Raw genomic sequence first — 27,715 nt, 5'->3', positions numbered from 1 at the left:
ACCCCCACACACACTCCCTCATTACCACCTCAGGCCACCTCACTCAATAAAGACCTGCCCTCGCCCATCTCCCTAAGACCACTTCTCAGTTCTCTGAGCCCTGTGCCCAGATCTCTTCAACATCCCTGTCCCTGCTACTGATCTTCATGGCCAGCTCCAGCAGGCCCTCCCCGACGCCTCTCAGATCCCCGGTCAGACATGGCGTACCCCCACAACACCTGTTTGTGCTCAAGACTCTTATCTCATCCTGCTTTGCCTTAAGGTCGGGGATTCTGTATCCTGATCTTCAAACTGGGAAACGGTCTGATCAGCATGAATGGGACCCCCTAGGACAGAATGCTTGTTCACTGAAAGCTGGACTTTGCATCAAATTTTGGAATATAAGGTACCGTAAGCAACCTGCCTTACAGTGAATAAGCAATGATTTAAGGACTTGTCCTATCTCTTTTAGAAGCAGGACCATGTTTATTATAACAGCCACAGTTGGTAGCGTGGGGCCTACGATGCAACAGTCACTCAATTAATGTTTGTTGAATGTTGAGTATTAAGTGGTGACATGAGGGCACACTGGGCTTCTCAAGGCCCCTGCAATTCACTCCCCAAGCTTCTGTCTCTCTTCCTATCAGAGACAGTGGTGCTGGTTGAACTGATATTCCCCACAGCATGCAGCAGGCCATCTGCTCAATTCTGGAGTTTCTAACACATGGCACAATGGGTGGAACAGACTGGAAGTCCAGAGAACCTGGGGTAGTACCAGTCCTGCCACTGAACAGCTGTGGGGCCCTGAGCAAATCTCTTTACTGAAGCAGATGGACCAAGGACAGACCCATTGGCCGAATAATGTTCCATCTTGTGACTGCTGATCTTTTGAAGTGGTTGTTGAACTGAACTGACCATTTGAGTCGATCACAGTTGTGGGGCTAACCAGATGTGGAGACCAAAGCCACGCGCAAAGCCTGGGGAAGGGAGGATTGTCAGCCCGGGAAGGGGCAAGAGCGGGGGAAGGGATGTGTTGGTCACACCAAGGTCCTTCAGCCCATCAGCTCAGGCTGAGCAACACACACATGTGATTAACTAGACAGAAAAAGAGGGAGATAACCTATGAAGGGAATAATGATACTGGCTTTTGGATTTATCCCACCAAAGCCTTAAACACAAAGGCCACAGGAGTGGTTGTCATGTGAAGTTCAGCCGGCAACCTCTGGAATGGGAGTGCTGTCTGTGCGCGTGTCAAACCTGATGCAGTCAATCTAACAGCCCCTTTAATTGGCGTCTCTGGGGAGCTGAAGGCAAGCAGATCAATCAGAGTGAACGAGGGGAGGGGAAGCCTGGAGACCAGGTGGGCGAGGCAGAAGCGAAGGGCCGCTATCCCTGGCACATGGGAAAGTGGCCAGAGGTGGCCCCGAGTCTCCCCCAGCCCCGGGTTTTCAGCTTGCACCCACCTTGCCTGGGATCTCCAACCCTCATTCCTCCTTTCTCATTACACTTTATTCCTCAGGAAAATGTCTAGTAAATCCAGGCACGCTGACCTACAAAATGCTTGAATTGTTTGCATGTCTTATCCCCCGGAGCATTTTGGTTGCTTAAGATAAAGGAATACAGGCTGTTAGGATAGTTTCAGAAAAGCCAGTGACCCTCTGAGAGAAGCAACCAACCTTGGCTTTGGGGGGATGGGTGGGGCCCTGCCTACCAGGCCCTGAACTCACCCGTGTAGATAATATAGCCCCAAATTGAATAACCAATCTCACACTGACAGTAGCCTGCTTGGCCTTTGGGTTTAAGAATTTACATGCAAATATGCATAACCCATGGACACAGACAATAGTGTGGTGAAGGCCTGGGGGTGGGGGGGAGTGAGGGGGGAGTGAAGGGAGTCAATGGGGGGGAATAAGGGAGGACACCTGTAATACTTCCAACAATAAAGATAAATTAAAAATAAAACAGGATCTGAACAGCAAACAATAATAAAGGGGGAAGGAAGGAAAAAGAGGGAGGAAGAAAACATTCCAAAGAATGAGAAGAAGAGCAGAACTCTTTGTGGGGGGAAGATAATGAACCAACGTAGGCCCTGCTCCTAGATGTGTTCTGGCAAGACTTTAGAATGATAAATTTGAAGACACAATTCTGCAAGCCTCCTGGCTTGGGGGTAGGCGGGGAGAACCCCACACAACAGCTTTTCCAAAAAGAAACTAAAGTCTGCTTGGCCTCAATGTCAGGTGTCAGAAGGCAATGGAACAAGATTTATGACGTTTCAGAGGACAAAACTGTCCTCACACTTTGCCAAGCTGCCCTTGCCTTGAGCATGAAGATAATGAATGGCCCTGCTCTGCCGTGTGAACCTGCCTCCTTCATGAAGCTTCCTGAGCTCACTGGTGAGTGGCCCATGCGACCATGAAGGAGCCCAACCTCATGAAGTGCAGCTGCAGCAACGGTGTCAAGGTCACACCTGGACTTCAGGTGCACTTTGCTGCTCCTTCCACTAACCTTCCGGAGGATGAAGGAACTGGGCTTCCAGGTACTGCTCTGAGCCCCATCCTGACTGAGGTCACAAAACACACCTGCCTCCTCTCCCACCTCTGCCCAGCGGAACAAAAACCTCCCTGAAGACACACCTCCGTCTGTGCATTGGCTGTTTGGGGTCTAGACTCCTGCCCCATTTCTTCTCTCATCCAACCAGCATTTGGCCTCCTGGCACCCTGTACAGCACCCGGATGGCTGCTCTAAGGGCCAGACAAGCCCTCTCTTTTCCAAAGGAAACTTGGCCATTCTTTGCTTCATGAATTGAGCACCCTGCCCTGTACCGAGGGCTAGTTATGGAGAGAAGTGTAGCAGACACTCTAGGACAGTGATGGCAAACCTTTTGAGCTCGGCGTGTCAGCATTTTGAAAAACCCTAACTTAACTCTGGTGCCGTGTCACATATAGAAATTTTTTGATATTTGCAACCATAGTAAAACAAAGATTTATATTTTTGATATTTATTTTATATATTTAAATGCCATTTAACAAAGAAAAATCAACCAAAAAAATGAGTGTCATCGGTTTGCCATCACTGATCTAGGATGTTCACTCAACACCCATGCCAATAACCTTCTTCGTAGCCTATTTCTACTATGAAGACTGAAAAGCTAGGCCCTTAATGTCCCAGTTTCCATGCAGCCATATCATATTTCTGGCCAATAAAATGCAGGCAGAAGTTCCAAGGCGAGTGTTACTTCTCTCACAATAAGGAAAGACTTGCCAGAAAAAATAGTCTTTTTCCCCTTTCGTCTCCCCTTCTCTTCCTGCCTGGAACACAGATAAGACGGCTAGAGGTTCTGCAGCCATCATGTGATCATGAGGCACCACATTGGAGGATGAGAGCCACAGCGCTGAGAATGGCGATGCAGCAAGACAGCCGGTGTCTCAGAAAGAAAGCAGCTGCACCGGCCCTGAGCTGGCCACATCTGGATTCCTGCGAGATGAGAAAAAGAAGCCCCTAATTGTTTAACTCTGCACTTCAATCTTCTGATACTCCCAGCCAAATACCTTCCTAACTGATAAAAGAAGACAAATGAAGTAACAACAAAATCTCACTATCAGACAGCTTCATTTTCTATAGTCAAGTTGTTATAAATCTGAGCGTTTTTTTCAAGAAATAAGACCTTTTTCAAGACTATATTATACATTAACCTTTTCCTATCATCTGTGATGAGCTGAAATATATTGATAGCCTCGTGACTAAGGGAACTATATGCAAAGGGCTGGTAGCCCATTTTCTAAATAACCTCCAACTTCCATCAATTGCTAATATTCTTTTGGCTGTTTCTATCTTCTATGACTCCCATTACAATTCTCAACAGTCCTCCCTATTATAGTGCCTCTTTCTGCCTCTAATTTTTGGCTATAGGTTTAAATGCATGTAGCAATTTTGTTAGAAAGGGTTGTAAGTAAGCATTAGGCTGGGATGAGAGTCCAAGGGGGTCTTGCCATCAAAATGAAGGTAGAGCAAGGCATGAGCTTTCCTTTCAAACTTTGGACCAGATATGTTTTAGCTTCTCAGAAGCCTTGTTGTCATCTTCTTGATTTGTAACTTTGTCCTGGGTAAGTGAAATTACGAAGGACCTGAGAGTCAGATATTTGAGGTATAAAGCAAAATGAGCCCAAAATAAGTCACAAGATTAGGGTCAAATGAATGCTCTGAGCAGGCAGGGTTATAAACATTCATGGGAGGGAGAGATTCTGGTGGGCCAGAGTTAGGGGAAGCTTCCTGGCAGAGCCCTGAAGGGTAAACTGGGCTCTCTAGGAAAGTGATACCATGGGCAAAGTCTTGGACGTATGAGGAGGGCAGCATGGTTGGCCAGCGGGCTCAGGCAGAAGAGTAGAGGCAGATAGATCATGAGAGGAAAGTTAGGGCTGAAATGTAACTCCCTGAAGAGCCAGAATCCCCCTCCCAGGGCACAAGGACCACAGACAGGCGCTGAACCCACCTTGGACAGGAACCAACCTGCAGACGCCCCCTTGTTGTTGTGGCCAACAGTGATCTTCATCAGCTGCCCCAGATCAGGGGCATCCAGTGTGAACTTGTCTTCAGCTCCCTTTTCAAAGTTGTTCTTTTCACTCTCCAGCCTCCGTTCCCCTGTGCACATGACATGCAAGACAATTACAGCGAAGACCAGAGGAGGAGAGGGAACCAACGCCAATACCTAATGGTCTACCCACTGAAGGATGGTCTCCAAGGTCAACTAGGGGAGGAGGTTTCATAGGGGATGACAGGTGGTATGTGGGTATTTTCTGTACTTCCACTCAATTTTGTTATGAACCTAAAACTGCTATAAAAATAAAGTTAAGCTGGATGGGTGTTGCTCAGTGGTTAAGGTCCATCTCTGAACCAAGAGGTCATGGTTTGGTTTGATTCTATTCCCAGCCAGGGTACATGCCTGGGTTTCAGGCTTGATCCCCAGTAGGGGCCTTGCTGGAGGCAGCCAATCAATGATTCTCTCTCACCACTGATGTTTCTATTTCTCTCCCTCTTCCTTCCTCCCTGAAATCAATAAAAATATCTTTTTAAAAATAAAATAAAAATTTTTTAAAAGTCAACAACAAAGGTAACTTGAACATATATGTGTGTGTGAAGTTCATATATATATATATATATATATATATATTTGAGAGATTGGTATATATATAATTTAGATCTTGCTCTTCTGTAATTTTTTATTCATATACTTTATTGTCTTTCCTTTGTCATGCAAACTTCTTTTGTTTTAATGGAATTTATCAATACTTTCCTTTATTATTTTTGCTTTTAGTGAATAGTTGAAGAAACTCCATTCTGAATTGAGATTTTAAAAAAGACACTCTCTTAAAGTTTCTTCTAAAATTTTCACAGAGTTGTTGTTTCACATGTAAGTTTTTAGCCCATCTGGAAGTTATTTTTGTATATGGTGAAAGGTAAAAAAATCTAATTTTATCTTTTCTCATATGGTGAGACAATTGTTCACATACCAGTAACTGACTATTTCATCCTTTTCCCACTGATTTATAATGCTGCCTCTATGTGTGTTTCTGGACTCTATATTCTGTTCCATTAGTATTTTTGTTTATCCTCTATCTATATCACACTGTTCCGGTTTCTAGAGACCTGCAATGTCTTAATATTTGGCAGGGTAAATATACCCATATTGTAAATACTCTTAATATACTTTTCAACATTCAAAATTATCTTGGCAATACATAGTTCTTTATGAACATGAATTTTATTAGCAGCTTAAGCTATAGGATATTGCCCTTTGGAAGTGTGATTAAAATTTCACTGCATTTATAGAATAACATGAGAAAATTTGACTTCTTAATAAATTTAAGTTTTTTCTCATCCATGAGCATAATATATTCCTCCATTTGTTTAGGTATTCTTGTATATCCTTAAATAAAATTTTATATATTTCCAGAAAACTCTTTTGTAGAGTTATTCTTAAGTACCTTATAATTACTATTAGAAGTCACATGTTTTAAATTAAATGTTTGATTATTATTTTATTAATTTTTGTATATTAATCTGGTATCCAGAACCTTTATTAAACTTTCTCTCTCATTGATTCAAATGACTTATAAATTCTCCTAAATTTTGTAAATGATGATTATTTTTTATGAAAATTAAAGTTTGTTTCTAAATGGAGTGAAAGGTTGGAGTTTCTCCTAATTTTATTGACTTATAATCAAAGAATGTTGTCTCAATGATATTGACTTATTTGAGTTTGTTAAGACTTGCTTTGTGGGTTAGTGTATTATCATTATGTGCTTGAAAAAATGTGTGTTCGCCCTAACCAGTTTGGCTCAGTGGATAGAGCTTCGACCTTCAGACTGAAGGGTCCCAGGTTCGATTCTGGTCAAGGGCATGTACCTTGGTTGCGGGCACATCCCCAGTAGGAGGTGTGCAGGAGGCAGCTGATCGATGTTTCTCTCTCATCACTATTTCTAACTCTCTATCCCTCTCCCTTCCTCTCTGTAAAAAATCAATAAAATATATTTTTTTAAAAAGAAAAAATGTGTGTTCTCTACCAGTTGGATGCAGGAATCTACATACTTTCATAAAATCAAGCTTATTAACTGTGTAGTTAAAATCTTGTGCAGCCATACTAAATTTTTATCCATTTAACTTATCAATTATTGAGTCTTGTGTTAAAATCTTCCACTATGATTATTTACCAAGTTTCTCCAAGAATTTTGTTCATTTTTACTTCACATATTTTTGGAATAAGTTGCTAAGTTTATACAAGTTCAGAATTATCATATCTTCCAGGTTTATTTTTGGTTTTTTGTTATTGCCTAATATACTTCTATGTTTAACAAAGCATTTTCCCTTAAAGATTAATTTGATGGATACTAATATAGCTATACCAGCTTCTTTCCTGTTGCTGATATGTTCCTGGAATACTTTATTCCATCTTATTTATTCTCAGTCCTTCTATATCATTTAAGCTGAGTTTTATTTATTTTCATTTAATACGAGAACATATATCCTTTAACTGGTGAGTTTCATTTATTACTACTTATTGTGATTATTTATATATGTATCTTACTTTTTGCTTTTAACTATGCCTTTTCTTTATTTCTCTTTTCTCCTTTCCTGCATTCTATTGGATGGATTGACTTTTTATTCTTTGTACTTCCTCTATTGGTTTAGAAATTATACATTTCTATTTCTGGTGATTAATTTCAATATGCATACTTAACATTAAAGTCTAAATTTAATATCTCTACTCTCCTAGGATAGGAGAATGCACTGGGACCAAGAACTTTATTATGTTTTAACAATCATTATCTACTTTCCTTCTCAAAGATTACTGTTTTTTAGTGTTTTGGGTCCACATTTTCTCATATCCTGATATAGTCATTATTGTTATCGCTTTGTATATCAATGCTTGCTTAGATTGTCACATAATCATTTTTTTGGCTCACTTTTGTTTCTTACATCCCACCCTTTCTTTGGGGTACAATTTCCTTTTTCTTTGAGCATATTCTTTAGGGGTTGTTTAAGCATAGGTCTATAAGTGGTAAAGCCCATTTCTCTTTGTTTGCATGGAAATTCCTTAGTTATGCCCTTATGCTGGAATTATAACCTAGCTGGGTACAGAATTCTAGGTTGATATATATTCTTGTTCAGAATACTGAAGATATTATTCAGTGAACTTATGCCCTCTATAGGTTGATGATAGGAATTTGCTATAAATTTAAATTTTTTATAGAAGGTAACCTACCAAATCTGGTTACTTTTAAGTTCTTTCTCTTTGCCTCCGACTTCACCACAATGTATCTAAATGTGGATGTTTTTATTTATCCTGTTTAATGACTCATTTTCTTACTTTAACTTGAAGATTCATATCTTTGCTCAATTTTGAAGTTTCAACCATTATCTCTTCAAATATTTCCTCTCACCTATTATATATTCTCTGTTTCTGGAACTCCTGCTTAACATCTATCAGGACTTATTCTCTCCTTCATGCCTCATGTCTTCTCTTTTATACTTTCCAACCCCTTTTCTCTCTGCTACATCTGAATATTTTGCTCATATTTACCTTATAGTTTACAAATTACCTATTCAATAGTTTTTAATTGTGTGAAGTAAGCCATTTATTAAGCATTTGTATTTATTCACTATATTTTTATTTCCTGTATTTCTTTTTTTAATTTTAATTATTGATGTTAGAGAGAGAGAAACCTTGAAATGTTGTTCCACTTATTTATGTGTTTGTTTGCTCATTCTTGTATGTGCCCTGACCAGGGACCAAACCTACAACCTGGGCATATTGAGTCAACACACTAACCAACTGAGCTGCCTGCCCAGGGCCATTTCCTGTATTGCTGTTTGCTATATTTTTCACGGTACCTGTTATTTTCTTCAATTGCATATTTCATGTTGATAGTTTAAAATACTTAAATTATAGCCTTTTTCAGGTTACTCTATTATCTGAAATTCTCCAGGGGGGCAGCGGAGGGTGTGTGTGTTAATCTCATTGTTTGTTGTATCTATTGGTGCTTAGCCATGTTGAATTGCGTCCATAAGTGTTTTGTGGTTTTGGAAACTGAATCCATCTTCAGTACTTCATCTATAGGAATCGCAATTCTTCTGCTAAGCACCCAAGGGTGTTACTAGCACGGAACCAATTTTCTGTATTTGTGGGAAAGAAAGTCCCCCAATTCTTCTGCTAAGTACCCAAGAGTATTACTAGCATGGAACCAATTTTCTGTATTTGGGGAGAGGAAGTCCCCAAAGCACACTTGTAGTGTAAAATCAAACCTCAAGCCCACATGTGGTACAAGCTGAAGGTAACAATTTCTCAGCAATTGTCTTTTTAATCTGGAGCTCTTGCAGAGATAAGTTTACTATACTGATGAGCAAATGTTTTCCTGTTCTATTTTTTCACTGAAAATGTTCCTGTGAACCTTCAAGACTCCTGGCTTTATGTGTGGTTCTAATTTTGCATATCTCGCCTCATGAAGGGCCAAGAGCTCATTTTATGACCTCAAATGGTATAAAATCCACCCTGTAGATTGCTGAATGTGAAAGCTCCCTCTTTTCAAGAGCCACCGCATCAATTCGTAGCTAATATTTTGGTTTTGCGTTCCCTCTTCATTTCCGGCACCTGGAGACTTTTTTTATTCTTATAAGCTCAGCAATGCATTTTGAGTTTTTCAATATATTGTGTCCAAAATTAACATGTCTCGGTAGCTGTACTGTCTCCTATGTTCTTCCATTAAATTGGCAGAAGCAGGAGAGAACCATCTGCCTCAGTTCCGCTGGCCTGAATTTCCTCCTAACACCTGTACTGTGTCTGTGTCTTTGGTTCCTGCTCCATCTATGAGGCCAGCTCTAATTCTATCCCTGGTCCCATTCTGGTCTGCCCCAAACCACTGCACTGAATCAGGCCAGGCCACATCCCAGAATATGACTCAAGATGGACATGCAGCTTAGGGAGACAAAGCGGGTAAGTGAGAATGAGTTCCATGGTGATTGGAGCTTGGATCTGTTCTAGGGTGCAGGACAATTTTAAACCAAGCCAAAACCTAAGCACACCTTACCCTGAAAACACATTACACACATACATTTTACAAGATGAACACCTTATTGCCCAGAGGAGCCCATGACAACCACATCGTAAGAAGAGAGATCCTCAACAGAGCAGCCTAGAGAAACTGGGGCTGCGAGGAGGGGAGGAAACAGCCCACCTAAGAAGCAGTTTCTGGGCATGGTTTGTGAAAGAAAGAATTTCAAACCCCTTACCTGTGTCTCCGTATTCTCCAAAGATATTGATGAAGACATCCGCATCTGTTCCTGCACCAATGACATCACCAGTGTACACCTTAATTTCATACCTGTTACCTGAGAAAGGGGTCAGAGAAAGCCTCAGTTCATTAGGATCCTGAGGAGGGAAGAACAGAGGCCCCAAAGTAACTACCACACCACCCACCCTTCCCTCTATCAAGGCATGAATTGTCATGATCACTGTCAGTAACTGAGCAACAACCAAGTTGCCTGACATTGGTTCCAAACGTCCCTTGCTAATACATAAGCATATCAGATCAACACATTGTACACTTTAACCTTATACAATGCTCTATGCCAGTTATAGCTCAGTAAAGCTGGAAAATAGTCAAACGGTCATTTTTAAATTGATTGCATAGCATAAATCAGAGGTAGAGTGGACTTCAGTTTTTAGCTACTAACATGTTGCCTTGGGATGCATGAATCAGCCCAAATCCAAGGTACCCCAGCACATTTCTCCTGGATATTGAAATGCCTCTTACTGGGCCCTCTGCATTTGCTCTGCCTTCTCCAATCTGTTCTCCATACTTCATCACAGTGTAAAAATTCACTGGGGAAAATGGATTCTGTAAATGAAAATTGTCAAGGCTATACCCAGTGCAATGACTAGAGGCACCAATAGTAGCCAGCAAATGCACACTTAGAAATTACCTCATTTAAAGACCTGTATCTGCTTCTTGTATCTTTGCTCCATTCCTTGGACACTCAAATGTCTCTGCCTTGGCCTTAGTCCCAGGGGTGTCCCCGAAGGCCACTGCTGAACAGCGGTCAGTCAGAAGGGGCACCAGGACTCCAGAGGGCATTGTGCACAGGGAAGCAGGAGAAAGGGTGGGGGGCTGGGGGCTGGAGAGCATTTGTGGAAGGAGTAGCAGACATTCTGAATCATTCCAGAATTCAAATTAGCGGGTTGAATTATAAAGAAGGATATTTTAGCTCAAAAAAAGCAACATTTCTAGTGGCCAAGGCTATCCAACAAGCAATGGGATGCCCTTGGGAAGTGAGTTTCTCACCCCTAAAGACACATAGGCAGTTATCAGGTGCCAAGCACATGGGTGGACAGCCATCTGTCGGAGATGCTGTGGAGAACACGCCAGAGGTGAGAGAATGTGAGAACACTAAGGGTCCTTTTCACTCTGCAATTCCACATCGTTTGGCCAGGAAAGGGAGCCCTGCAGACTGTGCAGGAAAGCCAGGAGATGAAGGAAGCATCTCAGAAGATGGGGGAGCTACCCAAGGCCATGCCAGATGAGGCCTGGGAAGCAGGAGCCCAGGCAGGGTTTTGGGAACACACAGCATCCCTGTGCTGGACAAGTGCCCACAAGCAGAGTGTCGGGGCCAAAGTGAGGCAACAAGGAGGCAGCCAAGGGTCAGGGATCCAGAGAACAGACAGCACTGGGGTGGGAAGGAGCTTCCAGGACTTTCTGGCTGAGGCTGTGCCCAGGGATCAGGAAGCCAGGGGAACCCAGTGCAGGAGGAAGTCAAGTCAGGCACAAGGGCTGACAGCCTTCTAACCTCTGAGAACTTTCTATGGCAAAATGGGGTCCTAGAGCCCCATGCAGTTGCCTGAGTACAGAGCAGGATCCTGTATGTCAGGTGACCTTCAATCACACCAGGGGAAGGGGGATGCCACACCTCACAGCTGCTCTTTAAAGGGTCCCCTAGAGTGACAATGAGGCTGATGAAATTACTGCTCTTCCTCCTTTTTTTTTTACATTTCCTCTTTAAGCAGAACCCCAGACTATCTGACTATTTGATTTGCCATTTTCCCAACAAGGCCTAGGGCCCTGTGCCAACCCTAAATTGTAATTAAGTGCACATATCGATGAAAGAGCAAGCTGAATAAAATAGGGCTCCCTTCTCTCCGTTGGCAAACTATCAGCACAGTGCATCAAACCCTGCTCCCCAAGGGTCCTGTGAGAGCCCCATGATTTCCGGTGACCAGCGTCTCACTGAGCACAATCCAGTTGCAAGCGGATTTTGATAGGTTGAGTCCACCCCTTAATCTGATGATCAGTGAGAGGGTAAAATGCCCACCTATGAAAACTGGCTGCCCTCCTGGTAACAGGGACTTGTAATAACACAGGGAGAGGTGAAGGGCTTATGAAAATCTCTGCCCTGCCCTGAGGCCAGAAAGGAGAAAGATGGTAAGAAACAAAGGTTGAAAGAGAATGGGCAGGGCTGACCCCCCTTCTGGGGCAAATCATACTGAACATTCACACAGGCCTTGCAGCTCGCAGGGCACTAGCCTGTCCTTGAAGTCATCTGATCCCCACAATAGCCACATGACATAGGAGGGGCACGTCCTGTTGATATTCTCATTTACAGATGAGGACACTGAATCTCAGAGGGCAAGGGGGCATGCCCGAGGTCACACAACAGCTAAATGATGCAAGAGGGGATCAAGGCCAGGTCTCTCGCCTCTACATCCAGGGCTCTTTCCGGGACACTCCTGGCCTCTTGTGCTCTCCGCCAGGGGCCGGCAAACTTTTCCTGTAAATTGCCAGGTCATCAATACTGTAGGTCATACAGGCCATGTGGTCTCTGCCTCAACTACTCAACTCTACCACTGTATCACTAAGGCAGCCATGCACAATCTACGTAAAGGCACACGGGCGTGGCTGTGTCCCAATAAAACCTTACGGACACAGCCATTTAAATTTCCTATAACTTTCCTGTGTTGTGAAATATTATTCTTGTGTTGCTTTTTTTTCAACCTCTTACAACTGTAAAAACCTTTCTTAGCTTGAGGTCCACACGGACAGGTGGCAGGCAGCGCTTGGCCCACCGGCCGTTGCTGGCAGTCCCTGCCCTGAGCTCTCCTGCGCTCTCAGCATTGGTCTGTGTGTTTCTAGGCGAAGGACTATGGGCATCTCAGCGCTCTGGGGCCTGGAGCGGGAGCAGAGCTGCCTGGTGCTGGCGTGGCCAGCTGCTGGTTGCAGGATAATCACGGCACATCCTAGCCACGAGCTAAGCAGCTCAAGGCTCCAAAGGATGGAGAACTAGTGCCCTTTCTCAGAGGTGGAGGAGGTGCGAAGGAGCAAGTCCTGGGCCTAGTGTGGGCAGGCGGGGCCAGCTGTCCTTGCCTCCACCATGCTGTGTGTCTGAGCTGAGCCTGAAGTTCCCTGAGTCCAGTGAGAAGCCGGCACGGGCTGGGCTTTCCTGAAGGTGGGGACAGATGGAAGCACCAGTGCTTCAATGTTAGGCATTGTGCCTTCAACTCATTGCCTAACTGAGAGCAAGCAAGGAGCAGAGCTGGGAAGAGGGGAGAGATCAAGTTGGAGGAGGAGCTAGCCAGGCGCTCATCACCCTAGCAAGCTTGGGAGGAGCAGGGCCTAGTGATGGAGCACGGGAACTGCTGCCCGAGCCAAGGTTGGCCCATGGTTTACACATCTGGCACATCATCTGTCAGGAAGCTCCCAGCACTGAGTCTTCTCTGGCCTGTCAGCAGGACCAGCAGTAGCCCACACAGTGCCTCTGTGCAGATGAGGAAAAAGGATCCCTTCCTCAAGACACGCTGCTGCCATCTGTTGGATAACTGTCATAAGAAATGCAAAAATCTACACCTGTGTCCTCACAGAGACACGCTGGTGCAGCGCTCAGCCTGCACAACCCAACCGGCAACCCCACCTTCCAGGCAGTAGCCTTCTTCCACTAAAGCCAGTGTGAGCTCTGAGAGGCCAAGCTAAGTTGAGCATTGATCTGAAAAGGATACAGTAAGGAAGATAGACCGGGGATTCAGTTAATCACGTGGTGCCTTCCAAAAATCAGAGCTGGGCTGAGCTGGCAGAGTTAGTTGCAGCCTAAAGACAGGTTGCTTGCCTCAGGCCGCAGCAGAGGGTGGTCTGTCCTTGTTGCCCGGCGGGAGCCGGGGGGTGTGGGTGGGGGGCGGGGGACAACACATACCCAGCATCGCCCTCTTTCTTTCTTTTCTCTGCTGGCCCCATGGCAGAGGCCCAGGCTGCTCCCATCAAACGGGAAATCTGTCTCCTGCAGGCCGGCCGGAAGCTGCCTGCGTGGGCTTCCAGAAAAGGCAGGCAACGGCAGGCCCGAGCTGCCTCCTGTGTCTGGTGCGCCAGCCGCCCCCACGGCCTCCCCTGCACTGTCTGGAACAGTCAGCACACGGCAGCGACAAGATACATCTCCATAGAGCCACTGTGGGCGCGGGGGAGGCACAGTCACGGGGGGCTGGAAGCCCCCGTCCTGGTACTGTGTGCACACTGAGCCAGCCAAGCTGCTCATCGTGTTCATGACAACAGAAGTCAAGCAAATGCTCTGTAACGAAGCCTCCATCCCGCCTTCCCAGGAAGGGACCATCCCACACCCACCAGCATTTGCGCCTCAGAGAAAGAAGCTCACGTGGCCAGGGCTTTTTTAGGAAGCAGAGAATCATGAATGAACTGGTGGTGAACTGACTCACGGAGCTTTTTTCCCCTTGCCTTTCACCCGTTCTCAGACCCCGTGTGATTAGACCGTGGCCTTGTTTCTTTGGGCAGGTGAGGAGTCGGGAGTGGGTTGGAAGGAAGATGACTGGACTTTATTTTACACCCCCTCAAATCTGCAATGGCTCACACCCTGACACCCCTCACTTCCGCTCACTGAGAGCCAGATGTAGAGAAGCGAGACATCACAGGCACTAGGCGGAAGGAGAGAAATTCAGTGGGGAGACTACCCAGGTCAACCCGGGTATGGAGAGGACGTGGTCAGCGGACCCACGGATGAGCAGCAATGCTACATGCCAGGAGCTGGGGCACAGTCACTGACCGACAGCCCTTCCTCCATGCTGCCCCCAAAGGTTTCCTCTGTCTTTCCTCAGGTCAGGGGCCCAGTCTCTCGGCCAGATTCACCCCGTTCTTCAAATAGGACTGGAACATTTGTGCTTTCTCAACCTGGCTGCCCTTGCACACACACCAACTTATCAAAATAATAGTAGGAGCCTCTGATGGTTGCCGAGGACCTACTATGGGCCAGTCACACCTACTATCTCATTTAATCCTCAGCATGACAGACCCAAATGCTGCTAATGTCACCATTTACTGATGAGGCAATGAAAGCAGAAGGTTAAGAAAGTTAACCAAGTCCCCATGGTTAGAAAGGGTGAAGCCCAGATTTGGGCTCAAGGGACTGGACAAGAAGGTGCTCTCTTAGCTGTCATTTCACCCCTCCCCGGTGTGGTCTGGGTCTAGCTTGAACCCACTTTCCAAGCCTGCAGTGCCCCAAGCAGATGGGAACCCCTTCTGTGGCTCTCACTGGGCTCACTCTGGCTAACACTCAGAGCTCAGGGGAGGGGTCAAGTCGGAGACCATAGGTAGCTAGCATGCATACCAACAGCTGTATCAGGACCAAGGCAATGTTGGTATCATAAGTCCAGAGTGTCATGCATACAAAAGCAGCACTGAGAAAGTGCTGTTTCCACAAATAGAAAAGCAAAGGTTATTATAAACACCCATTTGAAAATCAAAATAACCAAATATAGGGCAAATATACAATTTCATGCATCCCCCAAAGGTCTCGGCTGCTGGGTTAAAAGAGAGCATGGACTGTGATGGTGCCCAGAGCCTGAGGCACAGTGAGCTGTGAGTTGGAGGGCCTATTCTCAGCTGTGTGAATGAGATACTGTGCCATCAGAGCCCTTAGTTCCCCAAGGGCTCTCATTCTCTTTGAAAGCCTAGCAAACTCCTTTTCAACCGTGAAGTCTTAGCTTGGGCATCACCTCCTCTATAAAGCCCTCCTGATTCTCCCTTCCTCTATGCTTCTATTGGCTCCCATTGGTCATCGCTCACTTAGAACATTCTATACCTTTGCACTGTGATTACTTGTTGGCCTACCTTTCTCCTCTTCATAATCTAGGCTCCTGCCTATTTACCCTGAGCACAGGGTCTGGTGCATAAAAGATTCCCAGTAAACACCCACTGAATCACTGCATGACATTGGAGGAGCATGGCCTGGTATCTTGAGCCAGGGTGACCAAGAGCAGGTCACTTAACTTCCTAGGATTTCTGTTTTCTCCTCTATAAAATGGATAAAATCCCTTTTGGTCCTGAAATTATCTGATACTCTTCCCTGAGGCCTCATTCAAAGCAGTTTTCTTCTTCCCACTCTTTCCGGAGATGATTTTCTGCATTGCTACGTGGGAGCAGATGGGGTGGGCGGGAAGCTGCTGTGAAGTTCAGAGGAGGAGAGTGATGCGCGGCTGGCCCAGCTCTTCCCACCCTGAAGTCCTCATCACTGTGAGTCCACGGGCCCAGGGCCACCTCGTAGGGTTCTGAGAAACAGTTACTCCTAACAGCACCTACAGCAACCAAAGCTCAGAGGGCCCTGGAGAACATGAGTTTTGTTAAGGTACATATCAAGGAAGGGAAGAGGATTGGGAAGAAAGGTGCTTCCCACAGGCTTCAACGGCAATCAAGGTCATGAGTCCATTCCAAGTTGTCTAGACAAGCCTGCCGGATTCTAGAGGCAGGTCCTGGCACTGAGTGGTTCCAAAGTCCTTTCTGATTCTGAGAGGACAGAATCCTGAGTCTGTGCATCTCAGAGTCAGAGCAAGCCAGAAGCAGGAGAAGAGGACAAGGAAACATCAGAATAGCAACGAGAGCAACAACCACCATGATATTTACTGAGCACTTTCTCTCTGCCCACCGTGCACTAAGTCCTGTATATTTATTGCCCCAGTTAATCAGCTCAACCACTTTATGAGTGGAAATTAATGTTATCCTCGTTTTACAGATGAAGAAATGGAGACAAAGAGCTTAAGGCATGCTTGCACAACTGGTGGAGTGGCAGAGTCAGGATTTGCCCACAGAGAAGAAGGGTCCAGAGACTGAGCTCATAGGCGGGAGGTAGGCACTACGTAGAAGAATAGAAAGTACGGGGGGGGGGCGGGGGGAGGCATATCCATAGCATAAGGGAGGTCATCACAAGCCAATCTCTCGCCCTGTAGAGGAGGGCTAGTCCTGGGCCCATCTTTGCCATTTGGTTGTGAAGGTAAACACTCTACTAATCCTGAAAAGACTCAAGGGGCCACCCGGTATGCCTGACTCCACAGAGGGAGAAACTGAGGCTGGGAGAGGACCTGAGGTCTGCCCCAGGTCTCATCACTATTGGGTGGGAAACCCAGAACTAGGACTCGGGGTGTATAGTCCCATGTGCTTTGTGGCCCAGAGAGTTATATTTTTTAGTTAATGGTTTAATTACCCCCTGGTATTATCCAGTAGAAGCTGGGAGCAAGTCGGGCCTGTTGGCTTATTTGGCAGGACCCTCATGATGGGAGTTGTTTGCATCAATCACTCAGAATGCTTTCAATTTGCCTTTGCTTTTGCACCATGCAGTCCTCTGGCAGGGCCGCAATTCACTGCAGGTAGTGCAATTTGCACAGGCCCTTAACACATTAATCACAACCCCTGTCTTGTCCCGTCCTTTCTTCAAATGCACCCTAGGCACTTGCCCAACATGGTCTTGCTAAGACCGGGTGCACTTCTGGAGTTGTGTGATAATCACTGTATAGCACAGCGTGGGCTGCAGTGAAATTACAACCCAGTTACCTGATGGAATAACCATGCGTGGAAACAGTAACTGGGTTGGACAAATACAATCCCATTCCCCAGACTCCGGGCAGCTTTCAGCCCCAGCACTAGCTATACCATTTGGTATAGTTCTCTTTTCTCCGACAACTAGCCCCTCGGTCTCTTTGGAGCATAGCATGAAACAGGCTGCAGTCATATTTATTATTAATCCACCAAAGACAAATATTTCTTAGAAAAAAAACTTATTCCTAAGGAGGCCTAGTGAGCAGGTCCCAGCTGGAAGGGGAGGGAATGGGACCCACCACAAACTGGGCCCTTAGGAGAGCAAGGGCCCTCTCTGCTGTTGGCAGAGCCTGGCTCTGAAACATTGACGAGCTGTTGTGCCTGGGCATTAACAGCCCCGGGGTGTGAACAGCCCCAGGCCAGCTGAAACTCAGCTCTCGGTTTCAGGGGCCTGTCTCATTGCCCAGAGCTTCCCTGAGCAACGTGGTGTGGGCTCATAAGTAAGCCACGTGATCACCTCAATGCTATTCAAGGTGAGAGAGTTGGAGGGTGGCACTGGGATGGGGACAATTACTTGGCCAAAAGGCAGGGAATGATATCATATCGGCACTGAGAAGTCCACGCAGAGTCTTCCAAAATAGGTCTAACCCACACTTTCCTACCATGTGACAGCCCCTAAACCTAGCCCTAACCTAACCCTAACCCTAACCCTAACCTAACGCTAAACCTAACCCTAATGCTACCCTATCCCTAACCCTAACCCTAACTCTAACCCTACCTTAACCCTAACCCTAACTCTAAACCTACCCTAACCCTACACACAATCCTAATCTTAAACCTACACCTAATCCTAACCCTAACCCTAACCCTAATCGATAATGCTAAACCAACCCTAACCTTAACCCTAACCCTAACCCTAATTCATTGCCCTAACCCTAAGCCTAACCCTACTCTAACCCTAACCTAAACTCTAACCCTAACCCTAATCCTACCCTAACCCTAACCCTAACTCTACCCTAACCCTAAATCTAACCCTATCCCTAATCCTAACCCTAATGCTAATCCCTAAACTAACCCTAATCCCTAACCCTAACCCTGAAAAGTGGAGATAGTAATCAACCTTACCTCCTAGCGGTGCTCTGGATTTTAAATTAGATAGTAATTGCAAAATGTACACACGTGGGACACAGGCTACAGAGGTATTTTGCCCAAAGGACATGTAACTAGTAAATGGCATTGTTGGGATTTGAACCTAGGACTCTATGACTTGCGATTTGGAGCTCTGAACCATGATGCCCTCTACCCTCTTCATGGGTGCCTGGTAGTAAGGCCATCTGTGCCCTCCCCTGGACTGTGAGCACCTGGAGGGCAAGAACCATGTCCTCACCTCAGACCCAACCCCTAAGAGCAGCTCAGGGAGGCATCACCGACGGCAGCTGTTAGTGATGATGGGTCAGTTCAAGGCCTGGACAGGGGTTGCCATCAGTGTGTAAATGCCAATGTAGCTACTCTCCTTTTCTGGGTTCTGGGTTGTCAAAAGGTGAACCATTCCACACAGGGTGGAAGAAATCCTGCTGAACAAAGTCGGGCATTCATGGTAATGGAGGAAATGCCAAGAGGTGATGGCAGAAAGGAAATTTCACTAAACTTCTGGAGCAATTTGATAGCCAAGACTGTGTCCCCAGGAATAACCAATGTGGTTATGCTAATGTGGTTATGCTGAAAAAGTGCCTACCAACCTTCCCCAGGCTCCATGAAGTGCCAGGACCCCTGATGCCCACACTAAGAGGGAGACAAGCACAGGGATGGCTGCCAACTCCCTGTGAGTGTGCACACATGTGTGAGATTCTTAGTCAGGAAGTGTGATGCCTGTACCAGTCCATTGAAATGTGGGGAGGAAGCCAGCCAGCCAAGACTGGGACACCCACTCCTGCTGACTCATTGGGGATAAGTCAGGAGAATCCAGGATTTTTTCTCCAGCAGCCTGAAGTCTTTGGCAAGAACTTAGGACTTGGGGTGCAGGCACCATATTCCTCTTTTCTTCTAGGTAAATAAGTCAATATGGTGCAAAGTCAATATGGTATATTGCCACTGTTACAAAGAGTTACTGAAAATTTAGGATGCATTAAAAGAAGCAAGACATCAAGGAACCCTGAAGACAAAACAATCTTTAAAAAGAAGACGAAAGTTGAAGGTCTCACACAGATTAATTTTGAAACTTCCTGTAAAGCTACAATAATCAAACAGCATGGGACTGGCATAAGGGCAGACAGTTAGACCAATGGAACAAAACAGAGAGCCCAGAAACAAACCCTCATGTATGTATGGTCAAATGACTTTCAACAAGGGTGCCTCTATTTTATAATTTTTCTGTCATGATCAAATTTGGTTTTTATAATAAAAGATCAATAACATATCTTTTTTTTAAAAAAAGAATAAATTTGCAAGTTGTTATGATAGGGATCAGGGGAACAAGTCAAGTGTTCAAAGTCAGCTGGGAGATGGGCGATCAGAGGTAGACAGAGAAACTGAGAGCTGAAGCCCATTGGGACAGAGGATATGTCTGTTTCTACCCAGCTGGGTTGCAAGAGAGGGTGGAACTTGGAGACCAAGAGTAGATGCTGGAAGGCAGAATCTAAGGGGTGTGTCAGCCTTCTGTTGTGACCACGGGAGTGTCACTTCTGGCTGCCACATGCCTTTCCCTCCAGTGGCCCATGACTCTATGTGACCAGGATGTTATGATGAATGTACCCACATATGCTAGTCCTTTTTAGAAAAGTATGTTCAATAATGGGGCGAGGTGAGGAGGTCAGAGCTTTACAGAACAAAGATGAGATAAAATGGGACATGGACTACAGTGTGTGTTTTTATATGCTTTGTTCCCGAGTCCTGTTGAGCTAATATGACTGAATTTAAGGCCTTTTGCCAGACATGCACTTGAAATAAGCTGTTTCACTCATGAAAATCAGGAGCCGGGGGCAGCATGATGGAACGCTGGAAGCAGCCAGTTCTGATTCCCATCCACCATGCCCTGACTGTAATGCACATTCCTTGACATCAGAGGGAGGTAATGGAACAGGAAAGCAGGGAATGCTGACCTTAAACTCAGAGGGACTCTTGGTAGATACCTGTTAACAGGAGTTGTTAAAACACAGGATGTGTTCAGGGCTGCTCCCGTCCACCCCTCTATCATGTCTCTAGGTCCTCTGACATTTCCCCACTTTCCATGTAAGCTTGCTCTTGGAAAGGCCACAAGGAAGAGATGGGGCTTCACCCAGGCCCTAGACAACAGGAAGACCCTGGAGAGTGGCAAGGCGAGATGGGACTGCCCAGATGCAAGACAGAGGCCTGGGTGAGCCCAGCCCCAGCAGGGAGGGACGGTGGGTGAACCAGCCTGGCACTGACCTGTGGGTATGTCCATGGGGTTGAAGCTAGCCAACAGGTCACGGCACCACTGGCGGTCACCTTCCACCTTGCTCAGCCAGCTGTTGCAGTTGAAGTAGTAACGAAGGTGAGGCCGCTTTGTGTCGGTCAGAATCACACGGTCTAGGTACCAGCTGGAGTTCGAGCCTGTGTTGTCATGCTCAATCCTGGGCAGAAGCACACCCCCACACAGTCATGGCAGCACAGAGATGACTCCCGTTTCACGCTGGACTACCCAACTGTTTACTCCAAGGAAAGGCTCAATCATTGTTGTTGGTGCTTTACCTCTGGAACCCCAGTTTCCTCATCTATCAAATGGGGATAACTTGCAAGATGCTTATTAATGATGTTAATAAGTCTAGACTGCCTCGGTCTGCCTCTAACCACTGTGCTGATGTCTCTCAGAGCACATTTCCCAAGTTTGTGAAAAATTGCCTTAACTTGTCTTAACCCAGAGAATTGAATCTCTAATGGGAAAGTTTAGAAAACTGTGACTTGGGGTAGAAGGAAAAGAATCAGGCCTTTTGTCTCCCCTCAAATGACACCAGGAGAGTAATAACACCCAGAAAGTGTCAATAGTGAAGCGAGTTCCTAATCTACCTGCCTCCATGTCATTCCAGCCTGGACGAGGGCCCGACTCTCACCTGATTTTGTAGATGAGGCCCACATTGTTGGTTCTCACCCGGAAGACATCGATGTTGGCTTTCTCAAAGGCAGATTTGCTCCTGCAATGAACATGCACATAGCTTAGATCAGGCGTGGCTCACAGGCCCGGGAGGAAAGCCGAGGGCTGGCATCCCCTTCCTCCTCCACCGTCCCACTCCTGGATGTGCTACAAGCAACCGAGCCCATTCTGGGATTCCTTTCTGATGTGCTTTGGAGAGGCAGGGGCAAGGCCGGTGAGTATTCATTCCTTGCTTTCACACCCAGGTTCTCAGGATCCTTGTCATGTACCACTAAGGCAAGCACAGCAGGCAATATTAGCCCCATGTTACACTCAAGTAAACTGCTAATTGATTGCAGAGTTGGGACCAGAACCTGGCTCTCCAAAGCCATGATCCAACGCCCTCCAGTTGCTCTGGGTTGGGACAGTGGGGGAGGAAGGAAGGCATGATGGATGCCGTGGTACTCTCGGGTCTGAAGGCCTCCTGGCCTCTCCTTTCTTGCCTTGCTCTTGCTGGGGAGAGTTGCAATGGCAGCCCCAAGTGGATGCAGACCTTGGGTGTGAATCCATGGTCCTGCCATTCCAACAAGAAAGGAAACAACCCAAATCAGCAACCAGGGAAGTGGGGCAGTGAGGAAAGGCATGTTCTGCAGATGGTGCGAGCAGAAGCAGGTACACCTGAGATGGTCCACAGTGAGGTGCCAGGCGAGTCCAGCCTGGGAGCATCCTAGATCCCATCAGCTTAGACACTGGAGGGCTGGAGCAGCCGCACAATGGAGTCCTCCAGGAGCGAAAGCCTGAATCGCACATGGATACCTGCTCTGTCTTCTGTGTGGGCCAGGACCCCTGCAGTTCCAGCCCGGCCTGCTCACAGTTCGTCCTGCCCCACGGTGATGCCTCTGTGGGGCTGAGAGTTGCAGGCCTCCCTCGGAACTCCTAGCCAGGGATCTTGCATCAGCACAGCCCATGGGAAAAGAAAGGCCCAAACACATATGCCTGTTTATTGCCATCAATATGTTTCCAAATGAAGAGCGATGTCAAGGGTCTTTTCCCCAAGGCAACAAGCCTCCAGCTCTCTCAGTAACAAAAGGCTTTTAAGGTCCTACAGACTCAGAAGCTGTGACTCTGAAAATAGACCCGCTTTGGCAAGCACTCTGCCCTGGGTGAAGTCTCCTTCTGGTGGTGTGCACAGCACGAGACCCAGGCCCGCGGTCCCCCTAAAGCAGTGCAGAACTCATGAAACCAGGTGACCGTGGACACTGAGGCAAACTGTCAGGGGAAAGAGGCCCCAGAGGTGCCTCTGGGCACAGAGGGGAGGGGGCAAGAGTGGCCGACTCTTCTCGGTTTCGCTGGAGAGCAAGGGCCCACTCCCAGGCCTGCTGAATGTCCCTGTCAGGTTCTCACATCCAAGGGTAAATAACAGCGCACCTGTGCTTTGTTTCAGAGTCAAAGTGGTGGTTAAATGACTTGGAAAACACGTGAACATCAACCCTGTGCATCAGAATAATGTGAATAGAAACAAAGAAACGAATTAAGAGGCACTTTCTATTTCTACATATGAGATGCCCCCCCCCAAAAAGGGGATTTTTAGAATAAATAGACAAGAGTCTTTACCTCAAATAAATACCCTACGAAACAGTCATCCTGGGGAGCAATAGGATGGAATATTATGCAGCCATTGAAAAGTCTGTTATGACTTGTCTCTGTCATGAAACAGAGACAAGTTTATGTTAGAGGCTTTATAAAAGGAGGAAGGTTAAAATCCAATGTACAAACAGAACAACAATACACAGGACACCAATTTCATTTAAAAACAATGAAGACTGAGAGATTCCAACAGAAACATGTCTAGATGGAAAGACTATTATGAAGTGTTGGTTATTTATTTATTATTTATCCTGGTCTGTATATATTTTTTAGTTTTCTGAAGGGAGCATGTCTTGGGTTTGCAATTATGAGGAAAGCACAGCCCCAGTCTCAGCAGCCCCCTCTTCCTGGCCCGCAGCTGCCTGTGGCGAAATCTTTGGAATGAGCATGAGAGGTGCTGGCTTCCCGCGCTCAGGGTGCGTGGATTTAGGAAACGGCCAAGACCAATGTTTAGGGGAAGAGGAGGCTGACTTGGAAAGGGAAAGAGGAGGTGTGGGTTTGGAAGGAAAGCAGCCAGCTTTCTGGGGTGCCTCCAACAAGCGTTCCGGAAGAGGGGCTCTCACAGCTGCACTCCATAAGGGGGGCTCTGCGCCTTCAGAAAGGCACCGTACACTGACCCCGGGGAGTGTGGATTCACATCCCAGCGTGTTAAATGCTTGGCCATGGTGCTTTCTAATCACTTGGCAAACAAATTTTAGAAAACAAGATGGAAGAAGGGAGACCAGGGCAGAGAGATCGAGGATGGGCCTCTCGGGACCACGCTGTAGCCGTCCAGGGGGACCATGGAAACAAAGCAATGGTCCACGGTGTCTATGAGATGGAGACCAACATCATCTTGGCAAACAAGAGGAAGGCCTCCTTTGAGGAGGGGGCAGAAAGGACTCGGGCAGGGCCACACAGACTCCCTTCTCTCAGGAAGGGGCCTGGATAATCCCTAATGAGGCCCAATCTCAACCGACTGGGGGTCAGATTCCAGGATCTGTACTTCTTGTGAGTCAGAATGCTAGTGCCTGTGGGTTTCAGAAAACCGACTGGGGTGGGGTGGAAACAGCAAAGGACAGGGTTCCCTGGTCAAAGGAAACAGGAAACAGACTTTGTCATGCCTTCTGCTGGAGACTGCGGCTTCTCTGTGGCTCCTGGTCAACCTGCAAATGAAGGCTAATGCAGAGCACACACCCCTGCCCAGGGCCCCCACCCAGGGGAGCCTTTACAGGCCCACAAGGCATTTTAGCCGCCAACCAGGCAGGGCCAGCGGGCTGAAATGCCAGGCATTCTCGGACACTCTCAAAGGGTGAATTCTCAACAGGAGAACCGTGTTCCAGAAGATGCATGAGATCCCATCCTTTTGCCATACTCTGAACACATGACCCAGTGTTGGGGTGGTCCTGGGTGATGGTGAAGGGAACCCCCAGGCCATGGCTGTTGGCACTTAACCAGTGTGGGGGTCGGGGTGGAGGTCAGCTTATGGGGGAATCGAAATGAACATGTCACAGCCTTTGCCACCAACAGGCACCAAAGTTCTTCTTGCAATAGGAATTATTTTGTGTTGAGGGGAAAATATCTTGATAAGCCATTTGGGAGCTGGAAGGGGAAAAATCTTGGGGCCTCGGACAAAGAGCACAGAGAGAGCAGGAATTGAGGGGGAGAGAGAGAAGGACATGGGAGAAGCGACCGAGAAAGAGTGAGACACGTGGCTGGAGCTGTGGAGAAAGGGGTCAGGGAGGAATCCCAGGAAAGGTGGTGGCTTACTTTCAAGACTAAGGGGCCTGCTATTCTGTTTTAAGATATTCACCTTGCTGCAGTGTGAACTCTCTCTGGTGCCCCCACTATCACTGAAATCTGAAATCTGGTACACAGCAAATTGCCTGTAGTGTGTGTGTGTGTGTGTGTGTGTGTGAGAGAGAGAGAGAGAGAGAGAGAGAGAGAGAGAGAGAGAGAGAGAGAGAGAGCCCAGTTCCAGCTGACACACGGCTTTGTTTGGGGATGGCACTGTGCAGTGAGGAGGGAACAGCACAGATAGTGAGATGAGAGATTTGGGGACCGGTGGGCATTCTGAGCAGGCCGCGGGGATGGGTGGGGGTGAGGGTGGGCTGAGCTAACTGCATCTACGCCTCACGGAGCACGGTGACCCCGCGGCCTCTGCAGCTGGTTACACGGGGACCTGGACCTGGAATTCCCCAGAAAGCCATGCTCCCTCCCAGACCCGAATGGAAAGGGTCCCGGTGAGGACTGTGTCTATACAATTCTCTTGGGAGACTGTCTCGGGTCCTGCAGCAGCCAGCCTCCGGTCTCCTCCTTCCCCATGTACCTGCTCACCGGGGTCAGATTAATCTGTCTCGGACACAGAGTAAGTTGAACCTCCATTGATCAGCTTTCAAGCAAGACCTTTGCAGTCTGGTCCTCCCTGCCTTTCTGACCTGCCTCCTCTCTGCACTCACGTAGCCAGTAGGTTCCCTCCCAGCTCCCACAGGCCTGCGGTGCCCCTGAAGCCGCTATACTTTTGCAAGGTATTCCCCTTCTAAAGTACCTTCTCTCCATCCCTCTCTTATCTGAGTCCTTTCCGCCATGTGAGGCCCAGAGGGCGTATCTTCCCCTGTAAAGTCCCGCTCTAGCCCTGCTGATCCCACATCATTCACTGAGCTCTGACTATTTGCAAAGAACTGAGATAGACATGGGAGGCACAAAGCAGACCTCTCCTCATCCTCCCGCTCCACCTGGCATCTCTCTCCACATCACCTCCCGCCGCTCCAGGGCACACAGCTGATATTATAAAACGTGCCCACAGCCCTGAAGCCTCCACTCCCCATGGGCCCTGCAGAGCCCTCGGGACCAGCCAGACTGGAGTCCTGGCCAGACCTGTGCTCCTGCTTCCCTCCCTGGAGCGCGATGCAGACACGGAGGGACCTTGTCAGCAGACTGCGGGGTGATGGGGGGTGGGGTGGGTTGTTGATTCCTATCGAGTTGTAGAGGCTGGTGCCTCCATGAGGTGTCAGCAGAGCCTGGAGACTCCTGGCCCCGCCGGCTCATTCCTGCTCTAGACCCCTTTCCCAGGATGCGGCCTGCCCTTCCCCACTCAGACGCCCAGGGATCAAGCTTCACACCGGGTTATGGAAGGTGACCTGGGGGCCATTCCTGAGAGGATATTTTGACAAATGAAAAAGGTGAGGGGGGAGAGTCTGAGGATGCTTGGATGCACGAAAGCAGGAAAGACAGTGAGGAGCCACCACAAAGGAAGAAAATGGTTCTTTTCATTTAAAAAAGACAGGCTGGGAACTCTAAAACCAAATTGGCCAAATCCCCAAGGTCTAGTCGCTTCTCCCTAGAGGACTGGCCTCTGGGAGGTCACATGGCAAAGAGGATGGGCATTTCACGTCTTCTCTTTACCGTGCCCACGACACTGGAGGGAAAGGCTCCACAAGCGAGTCACTCTGCAGGGTAAGCAGTGCAAGGAGGCAGGTACCCTGTTCTGCAGAAATAAAGTAGGATGTTATGCCAGCCTCGACGCTGCACCTTCACACCACAGCCCACATTCAGGGCAAGCATGTGACACGGGGCCTCGTCAGTTTGCTAAGCCCAGAATGTGGGGATGTCCTGGACTGTGGACCCAACCCCTCCACAGCTTCCCCTGCCATCCCTGGGGGTGCCAAGCCATTAACCCCAGAGGTCAAACCTGGAGCCCAGGAGGCCTCCCCCATTCCTGCCAGGGCGACAAGGCCATGTGCTCAAAGAAAATGTCGACATCAAGACCTGGGTTGGAGGACCAGCTTTACCACCAACAAGCTCCATGACTTAGCGCTGCTCCCTGCTCCTCTCTAGGCCTCAGTTTCCCCATGAATGGTTGAGTTAGATTTGGTGGTTTTAAAATTCCTCTTGGCTGTGGAGCTCTTGGCGCAAATAGAATCTGACTCAGACTCTCAGTAAAACAACCATAAGCTGAGCTGCTCCGGCGGAAGGAAGGATGGGGTGGGCTCAGGACCAGATGATCAGTCCCCTGTGCCATTCAGCACAGATTGAATGCCAGCTGCCCAGACCATCCGCAAGGCCATCTCTGGAATTCAGTGATTCTGCTAAGTGTTACTGCGTATGTCTGTATGTGCACGTGTGTGGTGGGGGAAAGATTGAAGAGAAGAGAGAGCAGCCCCTGCTCTCAATGGGTTACAATAAAATGGGAGACACTGGCATGAGCACACACACACACACACACACACACACACACACGCACGCACATCTGCACAAACACACACAGGAGTAATGCAGGCAGGTTTAATACGCTGTGGGTCCCTGGGTGCACAGCACTGAAGCTCATGGCTCTCTCATATGCATGATCTTGTCTCCTCTTCCCAAAGGTCCTATGAGTTTTGTAAAAAGGGGATTATTAATTCCAGATGTTGGATGAGGAAGCAAAGTCTTCAGATGCACGAGATTTGGCCGAAGTTACATGGCAACTAAGTGGTAAAGCTGGACCTAGACCCAGGCTACTTGACCCCAAGTGTTATTCTCCCACATCAAGGAACAGCTCACATGGATTCATGGGAATTCTGAGATTCAAAATGGGCATATTCTGCACATAAAAATCAGGAGACGAGCTGAGGAAGGTTGACAGGAAATCGCTGGGAGAGACCTGGCTGTGGTTAGCAGAGGCCCCTACCCCTTA

At 47.4% G+C, this 27,715-nt stretch overlaps 1 protein-coding gene across 2 annotated transcripts in view; it reads right to left on the bottom strand.

Annotated features, from left to right (window-relative positions):
- Positions 1–27,715, bottom strand: part of LOXHD1 (lipoxygenase homology domains 1) — a 108,677-nt gene that overhangs the window by 78,199 nt on the left and 2,763 nt on the right. For both annotated transcript variants that reach the window (XM_036323669.1, XM_036323670.1), the window contains exons 3-6: positions 21,395–21,475; positions 20,733–20,917; positions 9,763–9,861; positions 4,469–4,617 (exon numbers count right to left, since the gene is read on the bottom strand). In XM_036323669.1, coding sequence (XP_036179562.1) covers positions 4,469–4,617; positions 9,763–9,861; positions 20,733–20,917; positions 21,395–21,475 — 514 coding nt within the window. The remainder of the gene's footprint in view (positions 1–4,468; positions 4,618–9,762; positions 9,862–20,732; positions 20,918–21,394; positions 21,476–27,715) is intronic.

The sequence above is a fragment of the Myotis myotis genome, unplaced genomic scaffold, assembly GCF_014108235.1.
Source record: "Myotis myotis isolate mMyoMyo1 unplaced genomic scaffold, mMyoMyo1.p scaffold_m19_p_9, whole genome shotgun sequence".
NCBI classification, from domain to species: domain Eukaryota; kingdom Metazoa; phylum Chordata; class Mammalia; order Chiroptera; family Vespertilionidae; genus Myotis; species Myotis myotis.
The sequence above is the reverse complement of the archived record's forward strand: the minus strand, read 5'-3'. Positions and strand labels throughout refer to the sequence as shown.